The sequence below is a fragment of the Spinacia oleracea genome, chromosome 4 (assembly GCF_020520425.1).
Source record: "Spinacia oleracea cultivar Varoflay chromosome 4, BTI_SOV_V1, whole genome shotgun sequence".
NCBI lineage: Eukaryota > Viridiplantae > Streptophyta > Magnoliopsida > Caryophyllales > Amaranthaceae > Spinacia > Spinacia oleracea.
Window position 1 is genome coordinate 162927082 of NC_079490.1, and position 24860 is coordinate 162951941.

At 34.4% G+C, this 24860-nt stretch overlaps 2 protein-coding genes and 1 non-coding gene across 8 annotated transcripts; 2 read left to right on the top strand and 1 right to left on the bottom strand.

Moving 5' to 3' along the window:
- Positions 1-2530: 2530 nt before the first annotated feature.
- LOC110792221 (DNA mismatch repair protein MSH5) lies at positions 2531-18577 on the top strand. 6 transcript variants are annotated; one of them, XM_021997036.2, is made up of 34 exons: positions 4153-4505; positions 5646-5677; positions 5885-5976; positions 6182-6262; positions 6337-6409; positions 7289-7352; positions 7909-8063; positions 8201-8302; positions 8375-8402; positions 8480-8511; positions 8601-8658; positions 9236-9322; positions 9629-9685; positions 10232-10333; positions 10424-10468; positions 11961-12038; positions 12287-12337; positions 12423-12504; positions 12942-13015; positions 13105-13204; positions 13380-13476; positions 13565-13654; positions 13764-13828; positions 13965-14023; positions 15394-15470; positions 15562-15648; positions 15938-15999; positions 16133-16194; positions 16693-16746; positions 16841-16926; positions 17200-17231; positions 17634-17657; positions 17881-17996; positions 18309-18577. In XM_021997036.2, the coding sequence occupies exons 1-34, from the start codon at positions 4467-4469 to the stop codon at positions 18390-18392; spliced, it is 2427 nt and encodes an 808-aa protein (XP_021852728.2). In that variant the 5' UTR covers positions 4153-4466; the 3' UTR covers positions 18393-18577. The 6 variants fall into 6 exon arrangements, 5 of the variants coding, with proteins under 5 accessions (XP_021852728.2, XP_056697759.1, XP_056697762.1 ...); XR_008932097.1 differs by lacking the exons at positions 17881-17996; positions 18309-18577 and having other exon boundaries at positions 2531-4505; positions 17128-17231; positions 17634-17659; XM_056841781.1 differs by lacking the exons at positions 4153-4505; positions 5646-5677 and having other exon boundaries at positions 5945-5976; positions 6332-6409.
- Positions 18578-19285: 708 nt separating this feature from the next.
- LOC110792220 (GDSL esterase/lipase At5g55050) lies at positions 19286-24313 on the bottom strand. Its single transcript, XM_056841785.1, has 5 exons — positions 23980-24313; positions 22733-22863; positions 21674-21913; positions 20449-20698; positions 19286-19649 (listed from the first exon to the last, which is right to left on the bottom strand). Exons 1-5 carry the CDS (start codon positions 24260-24262, stop codon positions 19426-19428), a joined length of 1128 nt encoding a protein of 375 aa, XP_056697763.1. The 5' UTR covers positions 24263-24313; the 3' UTR covers positions 19286-19425.
- Positions 21956-22028, top strand: TRNAF-GAA (transfer RNA phenylalanine (anticodon GAA)). Its single transcript has one exon. It is a non-coding gene; the product is annotated as a tRNA-Phe (tRNA).
- Positions 24314-24860: the final 547 nt, after the last annotated feature.

Sequence of the window (24860 nt, forward strand, 5' to 3'; positions counted from 1 at the left end):
ATTTTTTGAATTTTTAAATTTTCATATTATTGATGAAAATGTTTATAAAAAAAATGGAAGTTAATTTTAATTGAATTTTCGATATTTTTTTTTGTAATTAAGAAATTAAGTAATAATTTGAAAATAAAAAATTGGAAAAACGCAGTGCAGGTGATGGGATGGTGATGATGGTGAAGGCACGATGATGGTGTTTGAAGGAAAGGTGTTGGTGTTTGAAGATAAAAGGTTGCAGTGGTGATGACTGGTGGTGGTGGTGGTGGTGGTGAGGTAAGGCTGCCGAATTTTGTCGTCGGCGAATGGTACAGGCTGCCGGAAGAAATATGGAGGGTGAAAAATGAAGAAGGTGGGGTAGAGTTTACTAAGGGTATAATCGTCCTTACACGTAATATACGAGGGCGTTTTTAGCGAACGAGGACGTCGAATAGCGATACACTATTCATATTTACTTCCTTGCCAAATATGCTCCCTTCCACTATACCTTCACATGCCCCCTACTCACCACTATCCAATGGATAGTTAAGATATATGCACGCTAGTCGTATTATATTATGCATGTGATGCATGATAGAGTATAAAAATTAAAAGTTGTGTTATTTCATCTAATCACCATAACTAACAAGCTAGCAAGAAAAAATGTTCACAAAGTCTATCTAAAGAAAAATTAGACATCATCTCTATTAGAAATATCTAAGTACATACTCGTGCACACTATTCTTATATGCATGCATGTGATGCATGCAAGAGTATAAAAATTAAAAGTTGTGTTATTTCATCTAATGATTCTAATCACCAAAACTAATAAGCACGAAAAAATGTTCACAAAGTCTATCTAAAGAAAAATTAAACATCATCCATAGTAAAAACACCTAAATATATACTCATGCGCGCCCTTACATAAATATACAAAGTAGCACCAAATTAAAGTAAATAAATTAAACAAAATAGCTTAATGCTTCAGTTGCTTATTGTGATCGAATTAGCCACATGCACTCATCCTCCCAATTGATTTGCAGCACATAACTAATATTATATGACTATTTTGGATTAAACTTTCAATCATTGGAGGCATGTAATACCCACGAAAATGTTTGTATCTAAATAAAAGTTATGAATATTTTTTCCAAGACCCGAGTGCATACATTAAGTTTATGTGTGGCAAAATTAGTTTCACATTTTTTTATTAACCTAGGAATATTATTTGAAAGAGTTAATTGAGCTAATTTTTTAATCTTTTTAACTTCAATCGAGAGATTGTACAATAACTGAGAGATTATGTAATTTTTGGAGTGATTTTTGATTTATCATACCACATGATCATTTCTCAAAATAGCTGTAACTAAATAATCATTTGAATGTTTTGTCAGCAATGTTTATTGCTTTCCTGTTATTTGACTAATCACACCAAATTAGTTTTTCCCTTCTTTTAATGTTATTTGATTAATTCAATTGACATTGAGGTATTATAGTATATTTTATAGGGACACAAAAACGTCATTTACATTAATAAGCTTAATGTCACGTGCTGACTATTTTGCCTAGTCCCTTGGCCTAGTCACGCATCGTGCGCCACTCTCCAAGCCTCGATGCTTAGACGAGTCAGGCTTCCCCAACGATGGCACAAATCCTAGTGCCTAAGTTTACGTCGTAGCACGACTCCTTTGTGCTAGAGATAGCAACGATTAGCTATGCACTCACCCTTGGTGCCTAGCTAGTTGATTACGACGCCCCTCGGTCGTAACACAATGAACACACAAGCTTGTCCCTCACTTGTATGCCCACACACTCGATTGACACTCTAAGTGCCTTGGATTTCCTTACTACTTCTCTAAGTGTAGAAGGAAGGTTGAGTTGGAAGAGAACACAAGTGTTTTTGGAATGCTTTCTTGTATTGAACTCTCAACTTGAATGTACAAATGAGCCTTGGTGCCTATTTATAGGCCACCATCCCCTAAGTCTAGAATATTCACACTCTAGAATATTCTATACAATTCCTACAAGGAAATGCCTACAAGTTTCTAGAACGTTCCCACCTCCAAGGGAACTTTCTATACAAGGAGGTACCTAGACCCTTCTAGATACTTACAAAAATATACAAGATAGTTCTAGAATATACCTATCTAGAACCTTCAAGCTCCACCCATGCTAGAATGTTCAAGAACACCGTAGAACATTCTAGAAGTTTCCGAGCCCATCCGCTACTGGTCTGCTGCGTGCGGGCCTTTATGGGCCTGATCAGGAAAATCCGGCCCAACCATCATCTTCATTGGCCCAAAACTGGTGGGACCCCCAAATTTCAGCCCAAACAGTTATCGTTTGGCCCACCAAATGGCCTATGCGATGGTGAGAGAGAGACGACTCGTGACATTAAGCTCCCTTATTGAATAGAGGAGAGTTAGATATTTGTTTATTTTTGTTAATAAACGGTGTGGGTGGGGGGGGGGGGGGGGGGGGGGGGGGGGTGGGGGGGGGGGGTGTTGTGTTTGGAATAGGAGGGAAAAACTAACAATTATGATTTATGTTCCTTTAAGATCACGTGCCACATGATGAAGTCAATGCCGGAAAATGTGGTCAATGTCCAATTTCCGACCTAAGGTCCTAGTCAACAAAAAAAGGTTCATTAAGGTCTCAAATGTTCACTTTTCTATAAAAGGTCATTTCTCACAAAGTCTACCTTATAAAATGTCCTTTATGACAAACCTCCTAATTATTATTCTTATTATTATTTTTATTTTAGCTCAGTTAATTTAATTTAATTTCAATTCAATTAATTTAATTAAATTAATTTCAGTTCAAGAACATTTAATGAACTAATTTCAATTCCATTAATTTCAGTCCAAAAGAAAATGAACTAAGTAACCCCCGACACTAGCCGTTTTAGGGCGAGTTTATCCCCAGTTTTGAGGGAGTCTGGAAGAAAGTCTGGAGCCAGACTCTTGGGATGATGTGGTAAATGACTACAACAGGTCTAAAGCGATCAAGTTTAAAAATTCAAGACTCATTTAAGACTCTAGCTACCTTTTCTCCAACCAAATCAAATTATCTTATTTAGAAGTTTAGTTGAGTTTGAGGCGAGTCTGGAGGATAATGTATAATTAAAATAGGGAGAGTCTTGTGTGAGTTTGAATAATGAAAAAAGTAGGTAAAAATTAGTGAAAAGCTAATATGGAAGAGTCAAAGGATTGAGGTTGAGTTTGAAGGATAAACACATTCTTACCAACAACCACCCAACCCAACCACAGGTAGGGGTGAGCAAAACCGGATCCGATCTGGTTTTGTAAACTTGAGATACCCGATTTTTAGGATCACAAAAATAATTATTTATTGTATCCAACTCGGTTTAAGTGGATATCCGACTTTTGGATACTTGGTTTAACCGATCAAAAGTTCGGATCCGAATCTGATTTATGCAAAATTAATTTTTAATACCTTGCAAATAAGCCATTTAATTATTTTTTCCCTAATAATCGTCATAAGTTCGTTGTAAATTAACTATACTTATAGTATCCAAAATCATGTACACGATAATTGTAAGTTTAATTACCTTAGAGCATCTTTAAGGTAAGCAAATTGATAAGTTGTTTTTATTTGGCATGTCCGATTTTCAAGCTAATATTTTTTCATGAGTATTTTACTCAAATGGTTAGCAAGTTGCTTGAAATTTTTTAACCATTTTTTAAATTTATTTTTATGATTCAATTCACAACTTTATCAAATAAACAAAAAATTTCCCGTTGTTTTTTTCCCAAGCTAATTAGCTTTGTAGAGCTAATTTGCTTAACTTGGCTAATTGCTCATATGTACTCCAATGGTTGACTAGTAGTTAGAAATTTTATGAAAATTGCAAGCTAGTCCCTACATGTAACCATTGGAGATGCTCTTAGCATGCAAGAGTTTTTTTTTTCATAGAGTTTATTTTTCTTTGGTACTCCTATTTCAACATTTATTAATCGCAAATAATATAACACGTAGTGTTTTAGTATTTAACTATTTTCTTATAGACTTATATTTTTGTTTTTTATTTCATACGGAGTACGTAACTTTCTATTTTTTTTGATAACGAGTACGTAACTTTATATGTTGTTATTTAAGACTCCAAACTTTAATTTTTTTTATAACATTGCAAATTTCAAATTGGACCCGGATATACAAATTTTAAAAATCGTGATCCATATCCGATCCAATTTTTTCTCAAAAATCCGAAATTAGGTATCTAATCCGATCCACATATCCAAAAATTCTGATATTTCACCCGGATAGAGATAAAAAATATGAATATCCATTAATTCCTCAGTTAATTAATTTTGGGGACCAGCTGTCTGAACGAAAACGTATAAATTAGGCTAAGCGCCCTCAAATCCTTCACCTGTACATCTCTCTATTTTTCTCTATCGCGCGCACACACATTTCTTCTGCTTCGCTACCATTGTCGCTATCTTGCTCCCTCAAAGTCTCAGTCAGACTCAACAATGGAGGAGGAGGTCGACGAAACTGAATTTCAATCTCAGGTTTTGCTTAATCACTTCAATTTCGACATGCAATTGTTCTTTCAATTGATTAATTGTAGTGTATAATACAAATTGGCGATTCATAATGTCATACACAAATTTAACTGCGAAATTCTTCTTTTATTTTCACTTGATTGAAATTGTTACGCTTTAATGTGTTAATTTAGTTCGTTTCCGGAAATATGTTGCAGTTACCTGATTTTCTGATTAGTGAAGGCGTGAAGCGAAAGTAGTGATTGATATACATTGCGATTCTGTAATTCATTTACGTAAAATTGATTTCGCGTATGAAGCAGTGACTGCCATTGGGTTGAATTCGTTTGTTTTTGGCCTCTAGTGTGTTATGAGTTTATGACTAGGTGTTTACTTGAAAAAGTTCGGCAATGTAATGTTATGGAAGTTTATCTTTGGAAATTTAGGTCATTTACCTTAGGATATGCGGGGGAAAATTACTCCGTAGTTGTTAACATAAAGGCATAGGTGTCGAAAAAGGAGGCTCATTGTGTGGAGGAATTGAAGTTTCTATGGAATGTGAGTTTTTTTGAAGGAAAAGGTGGAAGAAAGAATAAGATGAAGCTTAGAATTCATAGTTCTAAAATTGATTACTGATATATTTTTTGTGAAGTGTTGAACAACCCACGAGTTTCCCTTATTAACGAGCCACATTTGACTTTTCGGGCCTAAACTTGATAACTTTGACCATTAATCTCTAAAACAATATTTGGATATATTATGTGATGATCCTCGTGATTAATTTCTGTCGAAAATACATTCCCCTTGCAAAATGACTTCATGCCTTCAGATCATCTGTTTAAAGGTAGCCATCAACAATAATGTTAAAAGTTTTTGTTGCACAAAAAGTAAACGTGGCCTATTATTTTGCGGCGAAAAGAGTTTAACAATTACTTACTCTCCTTTCTTTTTCTTAAGTAACCCAAATAAACCTTGCACATCTTGTTTTTAAAAGCATTCAGTTATGAAACTATAATCAAGGAAAGATCTCAAAGTACGCTAGGCTGCCTTGTAACAACAATGTATACGGAGTATCTAATAACATCAGATTTGGCTTTGGGAGCTGCACATTTCCTTTGATTCTATTCTAATCTGTCATGTACTGACTCGAATCAACTTTCAATGCAGGTCTACATGGCATTTGTCATGCATGGTCACAGGTACTTTTTTTTTTTTTTGCTATGTGTTAGTTGCTTTCGATACTTGTGGTCTAGGTGTCTAATGCTTGTGCTTAGGTTCAGTAGCTATCTTAAAATTAGATGTTACCTTTGAAGGAACTAATTTAGATTTTGATAATCTTGAAAACAAGGGCAATAATTTTTCAGATTTCGTTGTATCTATTCTATCTAACATTCTTCGTTTGACAGAGTTGGAATTTCCTATTATGATTCTAGTATTCGACAACTTAGTGTTCTAGAAGTTTGGGAGGATGGTGCAGATTATCCACTGATTGATCTGGGTATGCGTTTCTTATTTCTAGTTAATTATTTTCATACAATCTGTATTATGGTCAAGTAAAGGAATTAATAAACTACTGATGTACTGTGGGTTGGAACATGTGGGTGCTGGGTAGACCAGTGTCTCTGGTTCATTACTTTGTTCTTGCTGCCTTTTGAGTTCAATATTGACTTTAGTTTTTGTTTTCGACTTGTGCAATTTTTCAGTGAAATATCAGGCACAACCTTTAATTATCTACACCAGCACCAAAATCGAAGAATCGTTCTTATTAGCTTTACAGAGAAATGGTATATGCCTTAAGTCTGTTAATCCCTCAAAGCAAGCAAGGTTTTGATCTCATTTCATTTTTGAAATAGTGCAGATGGAATAAACTTCACTCCCACAGTGAAACTTATGAAAAGTACAATATTTAGCTATGAACAAGCTTGGAATAGGTGTGTATTCTCTCTTTAATGTTGCATGCTTCTTGGGATACCTTTATGTTAGTTGAACTTGGAAGGATCTTTCAGAGTAAGAGATCACTATAATGTAATTAGTTGCCTTTGCTATTTAAGGGATGATTAATCTTTGCATCAGAAACTCTTGGTCATGTTGGCTTGTTTTTCAGTTTAATGTACAAACTAGTGAGTAAAATGTGAATCCTTGTGTCTGACCTTTGAATTGCTTGATTCTATCACATATGGCCTGACCAGTAAATTGTCTCGACATTGAAATGGACTTGGGACTTTTTTATTTGTTGCTCTTGTTGTGGGCCTTGTTCACTTAACTTTTAATGGGGTTAACAGGCTATGCAAAAGGGAAAAAAAAGGGAAAATGTGATCCACAAATCTTTTGAGATGCTGGTTTTTCCAATTGCGTTTTTTTTTAATAAAATTTTCAATATGTCATTCTCCTTCTCACTGTATCCTTGAAATTCCGAGTCTTCATGTAGTTCCCATGAGTTTCTAGCTGAGAATCAGAAGGGTATGACATGCCAAGTGGATAGTTCAAGCAAAATTGGTGTTTTCTACTTCTTAGATGGGAGTCTACTGTTGCTGTTTATCTGGATGTCATTATTAAGAGATACGTACGAGGAATAAGGAATAATAAGCTGAGATAGTGAGATGTGTGGGAAAGGAGGAAAGGGCAAATATGATTTTGGCCGTTCCGTCATAGCCGTTTGCATTGGAAGAAGTTGACATTGCTTGATCTTAGGTTTAATGGTTTACCATTGAAATTTAGAATTTGATATGGTCCTTTCACTGTTTCACTTAGTATTCTTTTCCTTTCCCCTCTCTTTCCACTCTTCTTGAATCATTCTATGTAAAATGCAGATTGATATATCTCAGAGTTTCGGGAATGGATGACGGATTAAGTGTCAAAGAGAGAATTACTTTTGTAAGCCCCCTTGTCATAGTGACATCTACACATGTGGAACATTTTTCTCGCAGATGAATCTAATTGTGCAGTGAGGGACTTAAAACATGAAAAAGCCTCAAATTGTTCAACGTTGAAGTACGCATATACTGGGAAGCTATCTGGAACATTTATGCCCTGTTAGAACTTCCCTTCCACAAATAATACATTGACAATGACAGGAAAATCCATCAGCTGGATCTTATGCTACGTTTAGGTTTCAAAAGAGAACATGTGTATCTACCTGTTTTCTAGTGATCCACATTCTCATGTTGTGTTCGTATTCTCTGCAAATAATACATTTACGTAGTACCTTTTTTCCTATGTGTTTTCTTATTTATTTTCCGAATTTCTAAAATTATGTTTTCTGTTTGCTACTTTGATGGATTAATTACTCGATCTGTAAAAAGTAGTGCTGGATATTTCTCGAACTGTGAGTTTTTTTTAATATCCTTGAAAACTAATGTGGAGTATGTATGCAATTTTTGTTTGGAGATAGTCATTCTTATTGGGTGTTTCATTTTTGGCTCTATATCAGCTTAGTTCTATGATGGATATTGCAAGTGAGGTTCAAGTTCGTGCTAGTGGGGGCCTTCTTGCAATATTAGAGAATGAAAGGATTGTAGATACCCTTGAACCAAAGGAGTATGGCGATGCGTCGATTGCTATTGATTGTCTAACGGAGGTTTCACTGTATCCTACAGCATCTTTTTAAGATCTAGAATTTAAGGAGCTGATCACTTGTTTATGTTGCACTCGTATAGTAGAGGATAATGTGTTGCGCGCTTATTCCGCAGTAGCTTATCCGAAGTTTTACTTAACCAGGAAAGAAATAATTTTCTTAAACTTGACGCAGCAGCTCATGAAGCATTACAAATTTTCCAAATAGACAAACATCCAAGCCATATGGGTATTGGTCGAGCAAAAGAAGGGTAAGGTGTATAATTTGGTTTTGGTTCTCTTCACCTTTTGAAGTTAACAGGTACTCCTTTTTCTGATTGTAGGTTCTCTGTTTTCGGAATGATGAATAAGGTGCAATATCTTGTCTTTTAATTTTGTGAATAAGGGAATTTCGCTATTTGGTCTGATTAATTTCTACTTGTTCTCAGTGTGTTTCACCAATGGGTCGACGTCTCCTGAGGTAATCTAGATTGAGAACTTTGTGACCCACAACAGCAACTACATCGTTGGTTATTGAAAAAACTCTCGCAATTGGATATAAATATGCAGAAACTGGTTCCTCCGACCCATACTCGACGCTGAAATTTTAAACAGTCGACTTGATGCTGTATCCTTTTCTTACCTGATTTTAGAAAGAACTTTAAATCCATGTTAGTCTCATATCCTCTTTTATGGTCTATGTAAACTGTTGTAAATTTGTAATGCTATATGTTTACCATGTTTTGTGAGAGAATATTGAATGAAGAGCATGAGGTATATGTCTTTTGTTTCAGCTTTGTAAATTCCTTATCCTTCTTGATGTATTTGTTAGAAAGAACAGCTTATTTCATGGGAGAATCTGTTGTTTGTTGGTCTGGAATAGTTTACAAGGCTGAAGTTTCTATTTAAGTATGGTCTAAATAGTATGAACTGGGTGCAAAGAATGAACAGAAGTACTTGCTTCCTTTCTGTAGCTTGATTTAGGATAAACTAAAGCACATGTATAATTTGAATTGTGTTTATACTTAAGATATGGGTTGTACAAGAAGACCATTTATATCTTCCACTCCTGGAAATAGGTTCACCAACGTACCAAACAGCTTTTCTTTAACTTAAAAAGGCATCTGGGAACAACTGTTTTGTCTATTTATATTATTGCATTGCATTAGGACGACAGATATTTTGCATTTCCTAATTCTGTGAAGATATCTTTTTTCTTATGTTCGGAAGAGCTTATGGTATCTATACGAGGAACACTTAAATCCATAAAAGATGTACCCTACATACTGAAGGTACTATTGTCTCTTCCGATGATCTCCCGTCAATTATTTTTTGTCAGTTCAGATTTTTAGCCTTCGAATATAGGAGCTATAAGTTTTCTATTAGTTCATTTGTGTATGCATATATCAGTTGTTTCAGTGAGAGCATCATGCATCTGTGACTTATAAAACTGGAAAACATGTTCAGCGAAAAATTGCACTTATTTATATGTTACCCTTGGAAAATTTTCCTTTTGATTGTAGATGCAAAATATACTGTATAGTGCATTTTTGTAGTTTTCAAAAGTTGGTGACACATTTTTGTTTAATTGATGGAAGAAATTCAATTCCCCAAGCTCTGTAAGCACAACCAGTGACTGGGCAGCTTTTCTGAAGGTCAGTTTAACTATAGTTTCTATCATGCTTCTATTTTTGGTACTCTGAAATGTTTCAGAAAGTTTTTCTAAACCATGGAAAATAGTATTCACAGAATCACAGGCCTGGTCCATTATGTGGTTATATTCAGGTTTTTTCAGCATCTGATTTGTATTTTGTGAGAGTCAGTTACAGGCGGATCGATGTTTTCTGAACTTCTAAATATAAGTACATGGTTTTTATTTGTCCTGCAAGGCTGCAACACAGTTTATAGAGTTTCCGTACTGACAAAGCAGGCTGTTATAGACTTATAAGTGGCATTAGCCTGTCATGTCACAACTTCTTGTTTGTTAATGTTCTAATCACTATAGAGATGCATATTTCTGTAATTCTGTCTGTATGTCTTCATTAAGGTATACAGAATATACGACCATATTAGTGATTAGTAATTTAGTAGGTCGTTTGGCATTCTACTAGGTTTTTTCTAACACTTGAGTTTCTTTTGTTCCATTTTTTATTTTTATCAAGCTTATGGTGTATGATACATTTGTTAACCTTCTATTTTAGAGCCTTTCTTCCCTCCTCCACCTGAACAAGATATTTGAAGTTGGCATTTCTGAAAATTTAAGGGGACAGGCCAATCATTTTTGTCTGGATATTGTTGACAAGGTATCAATTGATGACGAGACTCCTATTCTCTACTATGCATTAAATGTTGAACAGATGAGGTAAGTCTTATCGTCTCTACTTATGTTTCAGGCAGCTTCATGCATTACAACAGAGCTCTCTTATATCTATGAACTGGTAATGCTCTTTAATTCCTTCCAATACTCAGCTTATTAATATCTATCAGCATTTTTTGCATTTCATATTTCTGTAGCTAATTTAGCTACTGATCCCTGGTTTAACAATGGTGACTTCCTCACTTGAGGCCACTGAGGCTGAAATTATTAGCTGTCGGTGTTTATCATTTTAACAGAAGTCTAAATTGAAACAAATTAGTTAAGTATTGAAGATTATCCATTGAAAATTTATCCAAGGTTTCTCAAACATGTAGGAAAGTTTTAGGAACACATACAAAAAATGGGGCTTTTTGTGACAGATATGGATTACGGCACTCAAATTTCGGAGGAAAAACCCTGAAACTGATTTTAAGATGAATAGGTGAAACTTGGATCTGAAATTAATGAGAAACTAAGTTCAAAACTCTAAATTCACTCCTGAACTCTAAAGTCTAAACTCACTTGGGCCACTTGGCTACGCAATTTAGAAGGTGCACCATGGTGCACATAGAGCATGGTGCACCTTAAGAACATTAGTATATAATTAAAAGAACATCTGGTTAGGTAAAAAGAACATGGACATATATTTTTTTATATTTTTAATAAATTGTGATTTTTTATAACAAAAAAGTAAAACATTATATTGCATGTTCTTTTTTCGTAGTGTCATGTTCTTTTGTTTATGCACATGTGTTCTTTTGGTGCACATGGTGCACCATGCTCTATGTGCACCGTGGTCCATAGTCCACGGATTGGACTTCGAACCCGTTTAAAGGGACAAAATAATCAAATTAATCCAAACAAAATAATTATTGATAAATAAGACACTGTTTGATCCATATTAGCTATCAACATGTTCCTAATTTTTATTTATTAGCTGTCAATCTTTTACTTAACCTGAATACCTGATATATAACAAATTGACAACATCTATATGCTTTTAAGTATCTTTAAACAATCGCTGTAATGGAATAGTCATCTATAAACAGAGTGATAACTGATAACTCATACTAGTATAAAAGTTTACATGAGCAATTTTCCAAAAGAACAATGTATTTTTTGATTTTTAGTTTGAGCACCACAGTCCTTTTGTATTCATTTATTTGTCTACTTCTTCATAAGGACAGGCCAATTGTTTTTGTGCCTTCTTTACTAATACATGAGGGATAACTGTATAAAGCATTTAGAGTGCTACTGTAAGCATGTGTGCTCATGGATCTGGAGAATAATTGTGACCATAATGCTATTAGTCTAGTACATCCATATGAAACTATGCATGAATTCATAACCAAGTTAACAATAAAAAAATGCTAGAAGAAGTATGTAATATAAAGCAAGGATTTGTTGAACGGATTATATGCCATAGCAAAGAGAGAGCTCTTTGTCATACATCAATTACATGAGCCGATATTTTTCTGCAATAAAACTTTTCATATTAGCCTCTTTATACGTTGTTTTCTCTGTTAAATGTTGTGTACATAATGGCCCTTAACAAGATAATATTGATTATGCAGGTTATTGGCATCATCGATGTTACTAGAGAAAAAGAGAGAGGTTATGGGACAATTGTCAAAGAGGGTTTTTGTGAAGAGGTTAGATTTCTAGTGTTTGTTATCCTATCACATCTGTGCTTTGGATTTGTCTCAGATTTACTGCATTGCCTTTGTTTTTACCCTTCTTACTCCTTATCGTTCATTTTATTTCCATGTCTTTGGACTTGTGCACATTTTGCTTGTTTAAAGAGCTTGTTCTTTATGAAAGAAGCGTTCATTTTCTATTTATTTATGATATCCATGAACTGATGCGGATTCTAATATAAATTTTATGTCTTCTTACGTAGCTGGATGAGTTGAGACAAATATACGAGGAGCTGCCAGAACTTCTGGAAGAGGTAGTTGTTAAAAGTCAAATAAGTCACGGAAGGGAGAAGCTTTTACATTCATGCACGGCTTCATAACAGTTGTTCGAATGTGAAGGTGTCGAGTCTCGAGCTTGCACGACTACCTAATTTGCATCACGGCGAGTGTGTTCCTTGTATTGTTTACATACACCAAATAGGTGTGTTTACCGTCTGCACCCTCATGTCTTTTGAATTCCTTACAACATTAAAAAGATTGTACAGCATGCATGTAATATCTATGTTCTTACAACTTTAAATATTAGGGAGCTAGTTCATATGTTTCCTTGCTTGAAAAGAATTTGTAAACAAGGTTGATCAAGTCAGACAGTCTCACAGCAAAAGAATGAGAGATCTGTAACAAGTTTTTGTTTCCAAGAATCTGATGACTTGTCATTTTTCCATGTTTGTGTCTTTGAGAGAGAATGCTTTGGCTAACTTTTCTTGCTAGGTGTGATTCTATCTGAAGTCGATACCTATCTTTTCATGAAGTTGATCCAGTTATTCATGCTTTTTTTTCTACCTACATCATATTGTCCCCTACTCCTCTGAGATTCAGTAGTATCTTATAGCCAGACAACTTTTTGTGTTTTCCCAGGATACTTGCTGTGCAAATTTGAAGAAAAACTTGATGAATGCACACTACAGAATCTTGAAGATCTTGAATTTGCTGTAAGATTAGTTTATCTCATTGAAAATTTTACGACAAAAAAATGAACGTACAGGAGTACTTAAGTGACTGAGTGTCAGCTCTAATGCAGTTTTCTGATGGTGAAAATGAGCCAAAAAGGTTCTTCTATCGTACCTCAAAGACACGGGAGTTGGACAACCTTCTTGGGGACATATATCACAAAATTCTGGGTACTTCACATTATACTTGCTTTCATGGTGTAGTACTGTAGTCTACTGGCCGCTTGAATTACATGTGACAAGACAGAGAGGGTTACAGTCTCATTAATCTTGTGAAATATACATTTGCAAGAGTTGCCACTGTTCCCGGGCTGTCTCTTATTTGTTTCTTTGTTAATTGTGTTAGACATGGAGAGGGTGATTACAAGGGACCTGATATCACATGTTCTCTTATTCTCAACGCATTTGCTAAAAGCTATGAACTTTGCAGCAGAGCTTGACTGGTAAACCTCATGAAGCTTCCCGTTTGAATCTTGTAATCTGGTTAACTGATGCTATTTCTTAAATCAAATTCTTGGTTGCATATGTTAGCCTTTTGTCTTTGGCATTGGTTGCTCAACAAAACAACTACGTAAGGCCCAATTTGACTACTGATGCCATACTGGATATACAAAATGGAAGGTTACTGCTGCTTCTTATGATCTTGATTTAAAATGATTTATTCTTAGTAAAAAAAATGTCACTTGGAAGTTAAACAAACACGTGTATGACTAGAGTACTTCCTCTCCAGACATGTTTTGCAGGAAATGACAGTGGATACATTTATTCCAAATGACACTAAAATACTTGATGAAGGTACGAATATTAAAAATTTCTCAGAGCTTTCTTGTCATTTAACTAAGCTGATTTTCATCTGAACTAAACCAGGATCCTTATCTTATCAGTCATCGTTTTGGATAATGACTCAAAATGCGTGTTTTCTTTTTTGCAGGAAAAATTAATATCATAACTGGACCTAACTATTCTGGGAAAAGCATCTATATAAAACAGGTTGGCTGTCTCTTTCAACCTGTGACTTGTACAGTTGTACATCCCCCCTTCCTTTATGTATACTCTATGGGGTAAGGCTGCATACCCTTAGATCTCCCTTAATCTCCCTCGCTGAGGGAATTCATGTAATTTTTTTTTGTTATCATTGTTCTATAGGACCTATCCCTGATTAAATCTATGTGGCAATGTGGTTGGATCTTAGATGTAGGATTCACACTTCCTAAGAAAAAAACATCTTAGAACATTGCATTTTGCATTGGAAAGTGCCAAAACTGTCCTTACGAAAAGTTCTACTTCACCTTTTCTAACTATATCACTTTATTGTTTCGAATTTCATACGAAGTATTTCCTAGTCAAACAGACAGCCACTAAACATGCAGATTTCTTCCTTATAGCCTTGATGTCCTTTTTACTTTGATGGGTACTGCAATTTTCATTAAGGTATAGACAGGATCTTTACCCTTCTGAATTTCAACTGTTTAAATGTAGCAATCTCTTTAATCAAAGGTCACAGTTTTGAAGAGATTTTTTACTGTTCTGGTTACAGAAATGAAGTCACCATGCTCTAATTCGTGTCTTCCATGAATTCTTATACCACAATACAAGCTTGTTTTACTCTTGGCTTTTATTTAAGGGCCAGATTAAAATTGGACTTTTTGTTCAAGATGCATATTCAAGCTTGAAGACTTGTTTTAAGAGCTCCACTTTTGTGGTTTTAACCTTAAAACTGGCTTTGGCTGTATAAGGATCACATACACTGTTAGTTTGTACTCTCTCCGTCCCCCATTTAACATCCAATTTCTCCTCCACACGAGGTTTCAGGAGAGAAATTGTTGTGGGGTTTTGTTGAAAAAAATTGAATGAAAAAAATAAGATAGTGGGTATATTTATCGTTTTTTGGAGGAGGTGAAAGAAAACGGAGATCCGAAGTGGAGATATTACAGAATTAAAAACAATACGAGTATCTTATTGGTGGACCCACGCGAAATGAGAAACGGGAAATTCAATGGGGGACAAACATTTTATGAGAATGAGAAGTTTAACGGGGACTACTTCCTTATCATTTAGGTATATTTATCATTTTATGAGAAGTGTAATAGGGGTACTACTACTACCTTTTCCTTTTCAATTCTGCAGATTTGAGCTGTATGATTTAAACTCTTGGCATCCATGAACATAATCTGAATCTAGATTATCTGAAGTATCGTATTTTTTCCTACGTGTCATTGAAGATGAAAAAGAATAAATAGTCAAAATACAGATTTAACCTTTATGTATATGGAAGCTACCAAACTGCCTACTGCCTATCGTCGCACGATGTATGATAGTTTATGCAAAAAGGTTGAATCTCATACGATCTGTTTTCCCAGGTAGCTTTGATTGTTTTCCTCTCTCACATTGGCAGTTTTGTACCTGCGGATGCTGCTGTGGTAGGATTAACTGACAGGTATGTTTACTATGATCAAGAGCCTCCTTATGTGCCTATGTGGTGGTGGCATGTACATGTTTGTAACATCTTACATTTTACTTTTTGACAGGATATTTTGTGCAATGGGAAGCAAACTCATGGCTGCCGAACAGTCTACATTTATGATTGATCTACAGCAAGTGGGCATGATGTTGAGGTATACATCAGTGAGAAGTTGCTGACAGTAATGTCTTGTGCTTGCTAATTTGAATATTTTGTTCATAGATGCGGCTATTTAATATCTTTTAACAATACAGGTTGTCATGATGTATATCTGTTTTGTATAAAAGTTGAAGCTTGGAGTGAAATGTCTTCCTTAATACTCCGTATCTATTAAATACTTTATGAAATTTTGTTGCTTCATCATGAAAACAAGTTCTCTGGTGTACTTTTGGAATTCTTATCTAGCTTTATAACAATGAGGAAATTAATATAAAGTTTTATAGGCAAGCTACATCACGGTCTTTATGCCTCTTGGATGAATTCGGTAAAGGCACACTAACAGAAGGTAAACACTTATAGCTTCTTTCAAAATTATATCTTGTTTCTCTTCCGTATATTATGCTTCAAGATGTGAACGGGTGTCCTTTTGCATATTTTCTACTCCACTCAGTAAACAATGCTTCTTGTGTCTCTTTCAGATGGCATTGGTCTGCTTGGTGGAACTGTGAACTATTTTGCTGGTAATGATAATACTCCAAAGGTTAGAGGTTGAACCTTCTCCCCTGAGTTATCAATCCTGCTGTTAACAAGAAAAGAGATGAAAAGGAAGGTTACAGACTGAGTGACATCAATAATTTGTTGCCTGTTTATCATTTCGCCTAATTTTGAGTCATTCCCTATAGTTCTTTTCCCTTTCCTTTGCATGTAACATATCCACTGAAGGGAAAGTAGATCGTTCATTTCTTTTCTTCCAAATGCCTTCATCCAAACACACTATTAAGTAAAGGGCGTATTAGGAAATCCAATCATAAATGCCAAAAGGGCTTAATTATGTACTTCTAGGAATATTTTACTGAGCCAATTGGGCTTTACAGTAATCATTATGTATGAACCCAAAATTTTACTTCCATTAATATCAAAATAAGCTTCTTTTCTTGAATGACGAATCTGTCTTTGTGAGTTTGTGGTATGCTAAGAGAATGCTAAGCATTGACAGGAGTTTGGGTTTCATGCTCATGACACTAACTATGATTTGCAGGTTTTTGTTTGCACTCATTTGACTGAAATTTTTCACGAGAACTTGCTGCCAAAGGTTTCCTCTTTTTCTAATGCTCTTAGTATGACTTGATCATGGATTTTTGGCAACTCAACATAATAATGATACTTCTTTGAACTTTTCTATGCAGTCTGAGAAAATAAACTTCTACACCATGAGTGTGCTGAGACCTGAGGAAAGCAGTATGCCTGCGGAAGACATTGTTTTTCTGTATAGGTACTTCCGTAGCATACTGGTCTTCTTTTCATTTCCATTTTCTTTATTTACATCATGTTTGTATGAAGTCTGATAAAGAAATGATCCATTCATAGCTCTTCAAAATCTTTTATTTCATCTAATTTTAGTTCCTTGACTGAAAAGATCTCTAGAGAGGGAGTATTACTTGCTATTTAATTCAAATCATCTCTCTACATTCAGTGAGAAGATTGAAAGCTTTATCTCTGTATAGCATGATGTGTGAACTAATTGTTTCCTGAATATGCAAAACAGATTAGTTCCAGGACAAGCACACTTGAGTTACGGTAAGTGCTCTTCATTTATAATTACTCGAATCAGTAAAGGCCCGTTTGGTAGCCGGTAATAAATGGTGGAAATGAGTATACATATAAATGTTATTTGACAAGAAAATAACATCATAATGTCCATGGTAATGAAATTTTGTCTCAAACTTGGTGTATTTCTTCATTAATTGGCATTCTCACCTAATACCACTCCACAAATGGTAATGGATGGTAATGTAAATTTATAAAGAAAAATAGATAATTTTGAGTGAACTAGCATTACCATGGGAATGGATATTGATTTTCCTTACAAATTTACATACAAATCCATTCCCATTGACACCATTTATGGTTGGCTACCAAACGGGCCGTAAGTGTACAATCTGAAAGGTTTCCTGATTCAAACAACTTATATCCTTGCAGGGCTACATTGTGCAATGCTTGCTGGTATGTGTTAGATTTAATTTCCATGATAAAGTAGGATTACACTTCTTTTTTTTTCTGCAAGATCTGGTTTGTCACAACAATAGATGCTCTCCATACTCTTCAAATATCACTATAATTGATAGTTGTCCTGTTTTTTTTCCTGTGATTTACATAGGTTAGGGGTAAAGTTTCACTTTCAAGTCACATGGGCTTAAATATCCCGGTATTTATTATCTTCCAACAGGTGTTGCTGATAATGTTGTAAAAAGAGCAGCTGAGATACTGGATGCAACCGGGAAGGGTAACCACGTTGATCGACTCTCTAATGAGAATATACAGGCTCAAGATCAACAATACCAGGTGTTGTTTCTTATCTGTATACTGTCACTTGGACTCTTCATTTGCTTTTAGTACCCGTGTTTGATCCTTGATACTTTGGCAAGGGTATGGACAGTTGACTCCACATTTCCAACCTAAATCATAAAATTTTCATATCAGCCTTGGTCACAGTACACATGTCGAACACTAGCACTGGAGTCGAGTAACAGTCTCTATAGCATGGTGTTGGCGAGGAACTGATTAATAGGGAAGAAAGGCTATAGATAAAATATTTCAAAGTGTCACATTAGTAATATTACATGACTTTGTTTAACTATGATGCTAATTATGCAGAAAGCACTTGAGAAGCTTTTGGCGTTTGATGCAAGAAATGGCAACCTCGACCTCCTTTTTGAAGATATGTTCTGTACTTCTTAGGCCAGTACTTATTTCATTTTTCTAGTTTTTTCATCATCAGAACATTTTGAACTGGGAGGTGATTGTTCGTCATTCAATTTCTAAACTACCTCGATTCAATTGATATATATTTTTTTATACTCAATTCACCATTTACTGCTTGGTGTCTTTTACCAAGTTCTTCCATGAAATTGGCGGTGCTAGTACATCTTGTTTGCAGATTATGGATTAACTATTGATCATTTTTGTTGCAAATCAGTACTCCAGAATAACATCGTACGGAGTATTATTTATGTAACAAATTGAGTTTAATTTGATTATTACATTAATTGCGGTAAACATCTGCTAATCTAATGGATACAATTGGGCTATACATTGCCAAAAAAAAGTTGAAAATGATCTTATGTGTTTTACTTACATATGATTATTCCTTTTTCAATGGTTAGAACTAACAATTTACTGTCAAATGTGACTATAATATCAAAAAAGCTCGCTGTACGTAATATGTCATTGTTGTATTACTACCTAAGTTATTAGTGAGTTTGTCAATTATTATCTAGTCTACGTTGTTAAAAGTTGTCAATTACTATTGATCAATTGCTACCTTAGTTCAATTAATACTTCGTATAGTAGTTTGACTTGTACTAAATTGGACTTATTTCTTAGCAAGTACCCCAATTTCACTTACACCCTTTTCTTAAGAAATCAATGGTAACCAACATAGAGTTGGCTCAAGTGGTAAGCAGCTTGATGCCGCTTAAGGGAGGTCTCTGATTCGAGCCTCGCTGTAGGCAGAAACTCTTGCTGGGAGACTCACCCACCAAAGCAAGGTGTGCGACTTGGGTCGGATCCGGATGTAGTTGGAGCTAAGCTCCGGTGACTGGGTGTGCAAACTAAAAAAAAGAAATCAATGGTAAGATGGTGAAATGAATTATATATAAAAACCCTCTTCATTTAGTTGGATCTAAATATAAGAAAATTTGTGTATGCTATAGGAGTAATGGAGTTTACTACATTTCATTGCAACTTAACCTAGCAAAGGTAAGGTTAGTGTTCATATTGAAACTAGCTGCTGAACATTGACAGGGAAGGCATATTTCCGGGGACCAGAGAAAGCGGTATCGACGATGATACGATCAGCTGCTTCGGTTGGATGGTAAAGATCCCAGAAAACATGATCACTTCTGTTTGAACAATAAGTAGAAAAGGGTAAACATGCTAACTTAGCATGTAGATTTCCCAGTCCACCACAACATGCTGCTTTCGATTCCTTGAATCCTGCAATTAACCATTAAACAACATTCCGGCCAATTATATTACTATTACTAAAATGAACTTGAATTAATTAGTAATATATACATAGAGATAGCCAGAGGGTTGGCCGGTTGGGTTTGATCCAGCTCACCCTGACACAACCCATAGTGGGTCATGTGGGTCGAAAACACTTATGACTCATGACACAACCCGCCTAATCCGAATATTTTTTTGATGTGTTGTGGGTCGAATTTTTTCAACACAACTCATTTCGATCCACCCATCGGACACGACACAACCCGACACGGCACACCCGACCCACGAACCCAACCCACACAACACATGTTTAAAATGCTAATAAATTCTAATTTTATTGTGTAAATATACATTAAACACATTTATGTGAGGAAGTGAATAACATAAAATTTAATTAATTTAAGTTCATACAAAATTTGTAACATTTTAACGCTTTATTAATCGTCCAAACCCACTTGACCCAAGTCAGATCCTAAAACTCGTGTAAACCCATCTAACGCATCTGAATCACATCTTTTGTAACCCACGAAACCCATCAGATCGACCCACCCGACTCGCACAACACACCTCGACCCATGACCCACGTAACCCACGACCCATCATATACTGTGTCCATTTTTTCTGACACAGCCCACAACTTGACCCACCATAGTTTAAATGAGGCGGATCGTGTGTCAATCATCCCCGACCCACGACCCACCAAACCCATCCACGACCCACCCAACCCGCCACGTTGTCCATCTCTATATATACACATATATATTTACGGTGGATATGATGTACGTACCATAGGTAGCTGGTTGTTCGATGAGGTTAAGGAAGACGGTGTAAGTGTCAAAGTAGGTATATTGAAAGTCTTTAAGTTGTTTCTGGTAATATTGAAGAGCTGATAAGAGTCCTTTGTTATAAATGGAAGCTCCGAAATTGGCTGCTTCATTGCAAACTTCAGTTTTGTTCCTGTCTCTCTGTGCTGGGCAACACCCTACTGCTGCCACTCCAAATATCACGAATTTCCTGCCTCCATAATCGTACAACCGCTGCCAGTAAAAGTATATACATCCATCAAGAGAAGCCCATTTTATTTTTCCACACAAGTAATTAACTATGGAATATTAATTGGCCAAAATAAAAGTTCTTCTAGGAATCATAAGTCAATATCTATCTATTTATTTACATTATTATTATTATTATTATATTATTATTTATTATATATATTATACTAAAACAGACTCCAGGAGTGACACGTGTCACTTTCTGGTGCAAAATTTTCCCTCCAAAACAAAAGTTCCTAAAAATCTATACTTTAAATTTTTAGTTAAATTCTTTCCTTATTTGTTTACGGTTTATGTATGCGAAAAAAAAATATTGTTTATAGATTACGTGAATAGCATATGCTGCACATAATTATAGTTTGCTAAAAATTATTTTTCGTAATATTTTAGCCAAATCGTTATATTAAGAATAGAAAATGTATTTACTCAATATTTTAGTCAAATCAACATATTAGTATATCAAATATTTTGGTCAAATTAACATCGACAACTTTTGTGTAAGACCGTCTTACCGAAAAGACCACTTTGATTGTTTAACTAATTTGTTTCATTGCTTAACTAATTGGTTTCATTGATTAACTAATTAGTTTCAGTGCTTTACTAAATTAGTTCCATTGTTTAACTAATTAGATCTCAAAGGCGGTCAAGACCGCTTTATATAAAAGTTTGTAAATTAACATATCAAACATATAAATATGTGATAAGTAGTATGATGAAAATTGCATCCACGAATTATATGATTAAATAATTTTATTAATTAGGCAGTAACTTTAGAGAGTGAAATATTTAAGTGAAATATATTAGTATATAATATATACCAGTATTAAGATATATCAGCGGTTTTGTTTCTGAAAATTTTAGATTAGTATAGTATTTACCGATCAGTATGAATTAATTATGTAGTCCAGGGTTCAAGAAATTTGGTAACCGATAACATAAGTATAAGAAATATAGTCATACCTTGAATTGCCCTTTAAAAGCAAGTAACATAGAAGCTGCATATTGCAGTGGGGTGCCTTTCTTCATTTGGCTAGAAGTGGATGATCCATAATAGCCAAAGATGTCATTGCTTCCGATCACAATCGTGAACACTGATTTTGATAATGTTTTTTGTGCTTGTTGTAGTCCCAACTGTTGCACTATTTTTTCTTGCACTGTACCGAAGTACTCTACTTGCTTGTCCAGTGGTATGGATTGACGCTGAAACAGTAAAATTTGTTAAAATTACAAAATGTACAACAAGCGGGGATAGCTCAGTTGGGAGAGCGTCAGACTGAAGATCTGAAGGTCGCGTGTTCGATCCACGCTCACCGCATATTTTTATCCCGGTTTTTTTAGTTGTTTATGGCTTTAAACTTTCTCTTTCGGCCCATTCTTTACAAACGTCATAAAGTATTTATGTACGGCTTTTTACATTAACTTGATCTTTTCATTTTTTCCAAAGATATACCATCCTTCATTTAATCAATATATTTAACTTTTCACAAACTACGGCTTTTTACATTAACTTGATCTTCTCATTTTTTCCAAAGATATTCCATGCTTCATTTAATGATTAATATATTTAACTTTTCACAATCTACAATACAGCGTTTAAGACGTAAATATCTTCGATTTAACACGTGTAAAAACTATAAAAAATAGATATTATCAAAAAAAAAAAGTATATATATATATACACATCGAAACGAATCTAACAATACTTCACATAATTATTTTATTTCTCATAGATCGGTGAGAATTCATGTTTGACCCAAAAAATTAAACAAAAATGTGATAGATTTTTAGGGACAGAGAGAGTATTACTTTATGACATTATTAGGTTAAAATGAAAATAGAAAAGTGCATATGTAACACCGAGGTTAGAACCCCCATGAGAAATTCTACGTTAAAAGATTCAATTTCAACTTAATTAGAACTTCCCATGAGAATTTCATCTTTAAAATGGTTGTAATCCTAATTTATTTAAATTGTCATATTTTTTAAAGTTGAAAAGAGAAATCAAGTAGGAAGCCTTACGTAAAGTTGATCAGTGCCATTGAAGATTCCAGCACCTCCAGATGCAAAGCTAACTCCACTTGAAAAGTTGTTATTTTTGTTTTGTCTCATGGAAAGATAAGGTAGCGGATACTCAAGTCCCAATTTCTCAGCTGGTAAAGTTTAAATCATGAATATATATATATATAATCAATACTTTACTAATTAAAAACAAAGGAATTCAACCAACCAACCAACCAATACAAATTAAACCAAAATCAATAGTATAAATTTAATTTTGATCAATTTAATGAATGCAATTATCGTGCATTTTACGTAGTTTTTGATTAATTTGCGTACCATAGAAATTGAGCACGAGATCAAACATGGACCCAAGCACACAACAAACGCGTTAGCTAAATATCTAGCTATATAACTTTCATTACAATTAATCACAAAAAGAAGACATGACAAGCTTTAATGATCTATGGATATTATCACTACTATACTAGTATAATCTTACTCCTACATGGAGATATCCTAATATTGGTAGAAATTATAGTACATCCATTTAATCTACATTGGACAAGTATTTAAGTAAGCATTTAAGTTGAGCTACTTGACTGATTTAGTTCATTTAATGTGCGAGGTATCTTAGCTCAAACTAGAGTGAATGTAAAAAATTACCGAGTTAAGGAGTACGAATTACTATATTAAATGAAATAAATCGTTTGTCTTAATTACCTTACAAATTATGTTATCTCTATCTTATTATCAAATTGTTTCATACGAAGTACATAGTAATACGTACGAGTATCGAATGGAGAAAATATCACGAATATACATATCCAAGATCTCGAATTTGGTTTAGATCTTATACTAACTTCTACTCACAAAGTTGTGGCATATATGAACAAACAAACACCTCGAAAAGTCATATATGTGCAATTCATGAACATTAGCATTATTGATGAGATGCCAAAACTTTTTTGAAGTGTCTAGAACATGTCATGTCACATAATTGGACATTAGTAAATACATCAAACAAAAGAAAAAGAGGCATCCACTCATAATTCACAAAAACTTAAGGCTGAAAAACCCATAATGGAGAAATGATGACATTTTTGTTTTCTTTTATTTTTTCTATTTTTTCTGTCATTTCTTTATTAAAAAAAAAATCAAAGAAATTAAAATAGGAAAATATGATCAGTGCGTATTATAAGAACACTAATAATTGTCTAAACATTAGATTCGTTGCAGTAAACCAAAAAGTAAGTATGTAACATTACCTAGAAAATCGGCCGCGTTCTTGCCATTGCTGAACCTTCCGGTAGGCTTGTGGCCGGGGAAATCAATGCCGTTATGAGGAAAGTTAGCCCTAGCAATGGTGAAAGGGAGATGATTGTTATTGCCAACATCAACAAGTGAATCCCCAAACACAAACAATGCTGGTGCAAGTTTATCAGCTCTTGTAGATTTGAAGTTTATTGTAATAATAAACATCAAAGAATAAAACATTTGTAGTAACAAGTTATGTTTTACTACGTGTATTGAGGATGCCATTTTTTTCATGTTCCTCAAGAATAAAGATACTTGGAGTGAGATTGAATTGGTTCAATTTATTGAGGACAAAAGATATTTATTATATCCCATATTCCAATGGACCCATAACTTAGGTGCTAGGTGTGAATGCATGACATTTTTAATAGATTGATTTATCTTTTGTCTTTTTTAAAAAAAATTCCTTGAAAGTTTTCCAACTGGCTATTTTTGGAGCATACATTTCTGTGCTCCATGATTATGATAGACTATAATCCAAATTCATATACGGAGTACTTCATCTGTTATTAAATAATTATTGTTTTTGCAGTTACACAATAAGTTTGAGGAGGAAAATAAGACGAATTATATGATTTATAATTAACCTTATTAATTAGGAAAATCAATTTTATGATTTGTAATTGTTGAAATTCTATTGAAAATACTTTTTCTTCTAAATTTTTCTTGGAAATATTCAAAATTTCTCTTTGGACAAATTGTTTTTTACCACCTAAAAAATCAAAAAATTGTATTTTACCACCTAAAAAACTAAAATTTGTATTTACCACCTAAAAAAATATATATATATTAAAACTTGTTTTTTACCACCTGAAAAATGAAAAAATAGATG

Coding starts and splice junctions, on each gene's coding strand:
- LOC110792220 (XM_056841785.1), bottom strand. CDS start 24,262: ATGAAAAAAATGGCATCCTCAATACACGTAGTAAAACATAACTTGTTA. Junction 21,914..22,732: donor ATGGCACTGATCAACTTTAC/GTAAGGCTTCCT, acceptor TTACTGTTTCAG/CGTCAATCCATACCACTGGA. Junction 20,699..21,673: donor CTTTTAAAGGGCAATTCAAG/GTATGACTATAT, acceptor TTTTACTGGCAG/CGGTTGTACGATTATGGAGG.
- LOC110792221 (XM_021997036.2), top strand. CDS start 4,467: ATGGAGGAGGAGGTCGACGAAACTGAATTTCAATCTCAG. Junction 8,512..8,600: donor ATGGGTCGACGTCTCCTGAG/GTAATCTAGATT, acceptor ATAAATATGCAG/AAACTGGTTCCTCCGACCCA. Junction 9,323..9,628: donor ATGTACCCTACATACTGAAG/GTACTATTGTCT, acceptor AATTGATGGAAG/AAATTCAATTCCCCAAGCTC.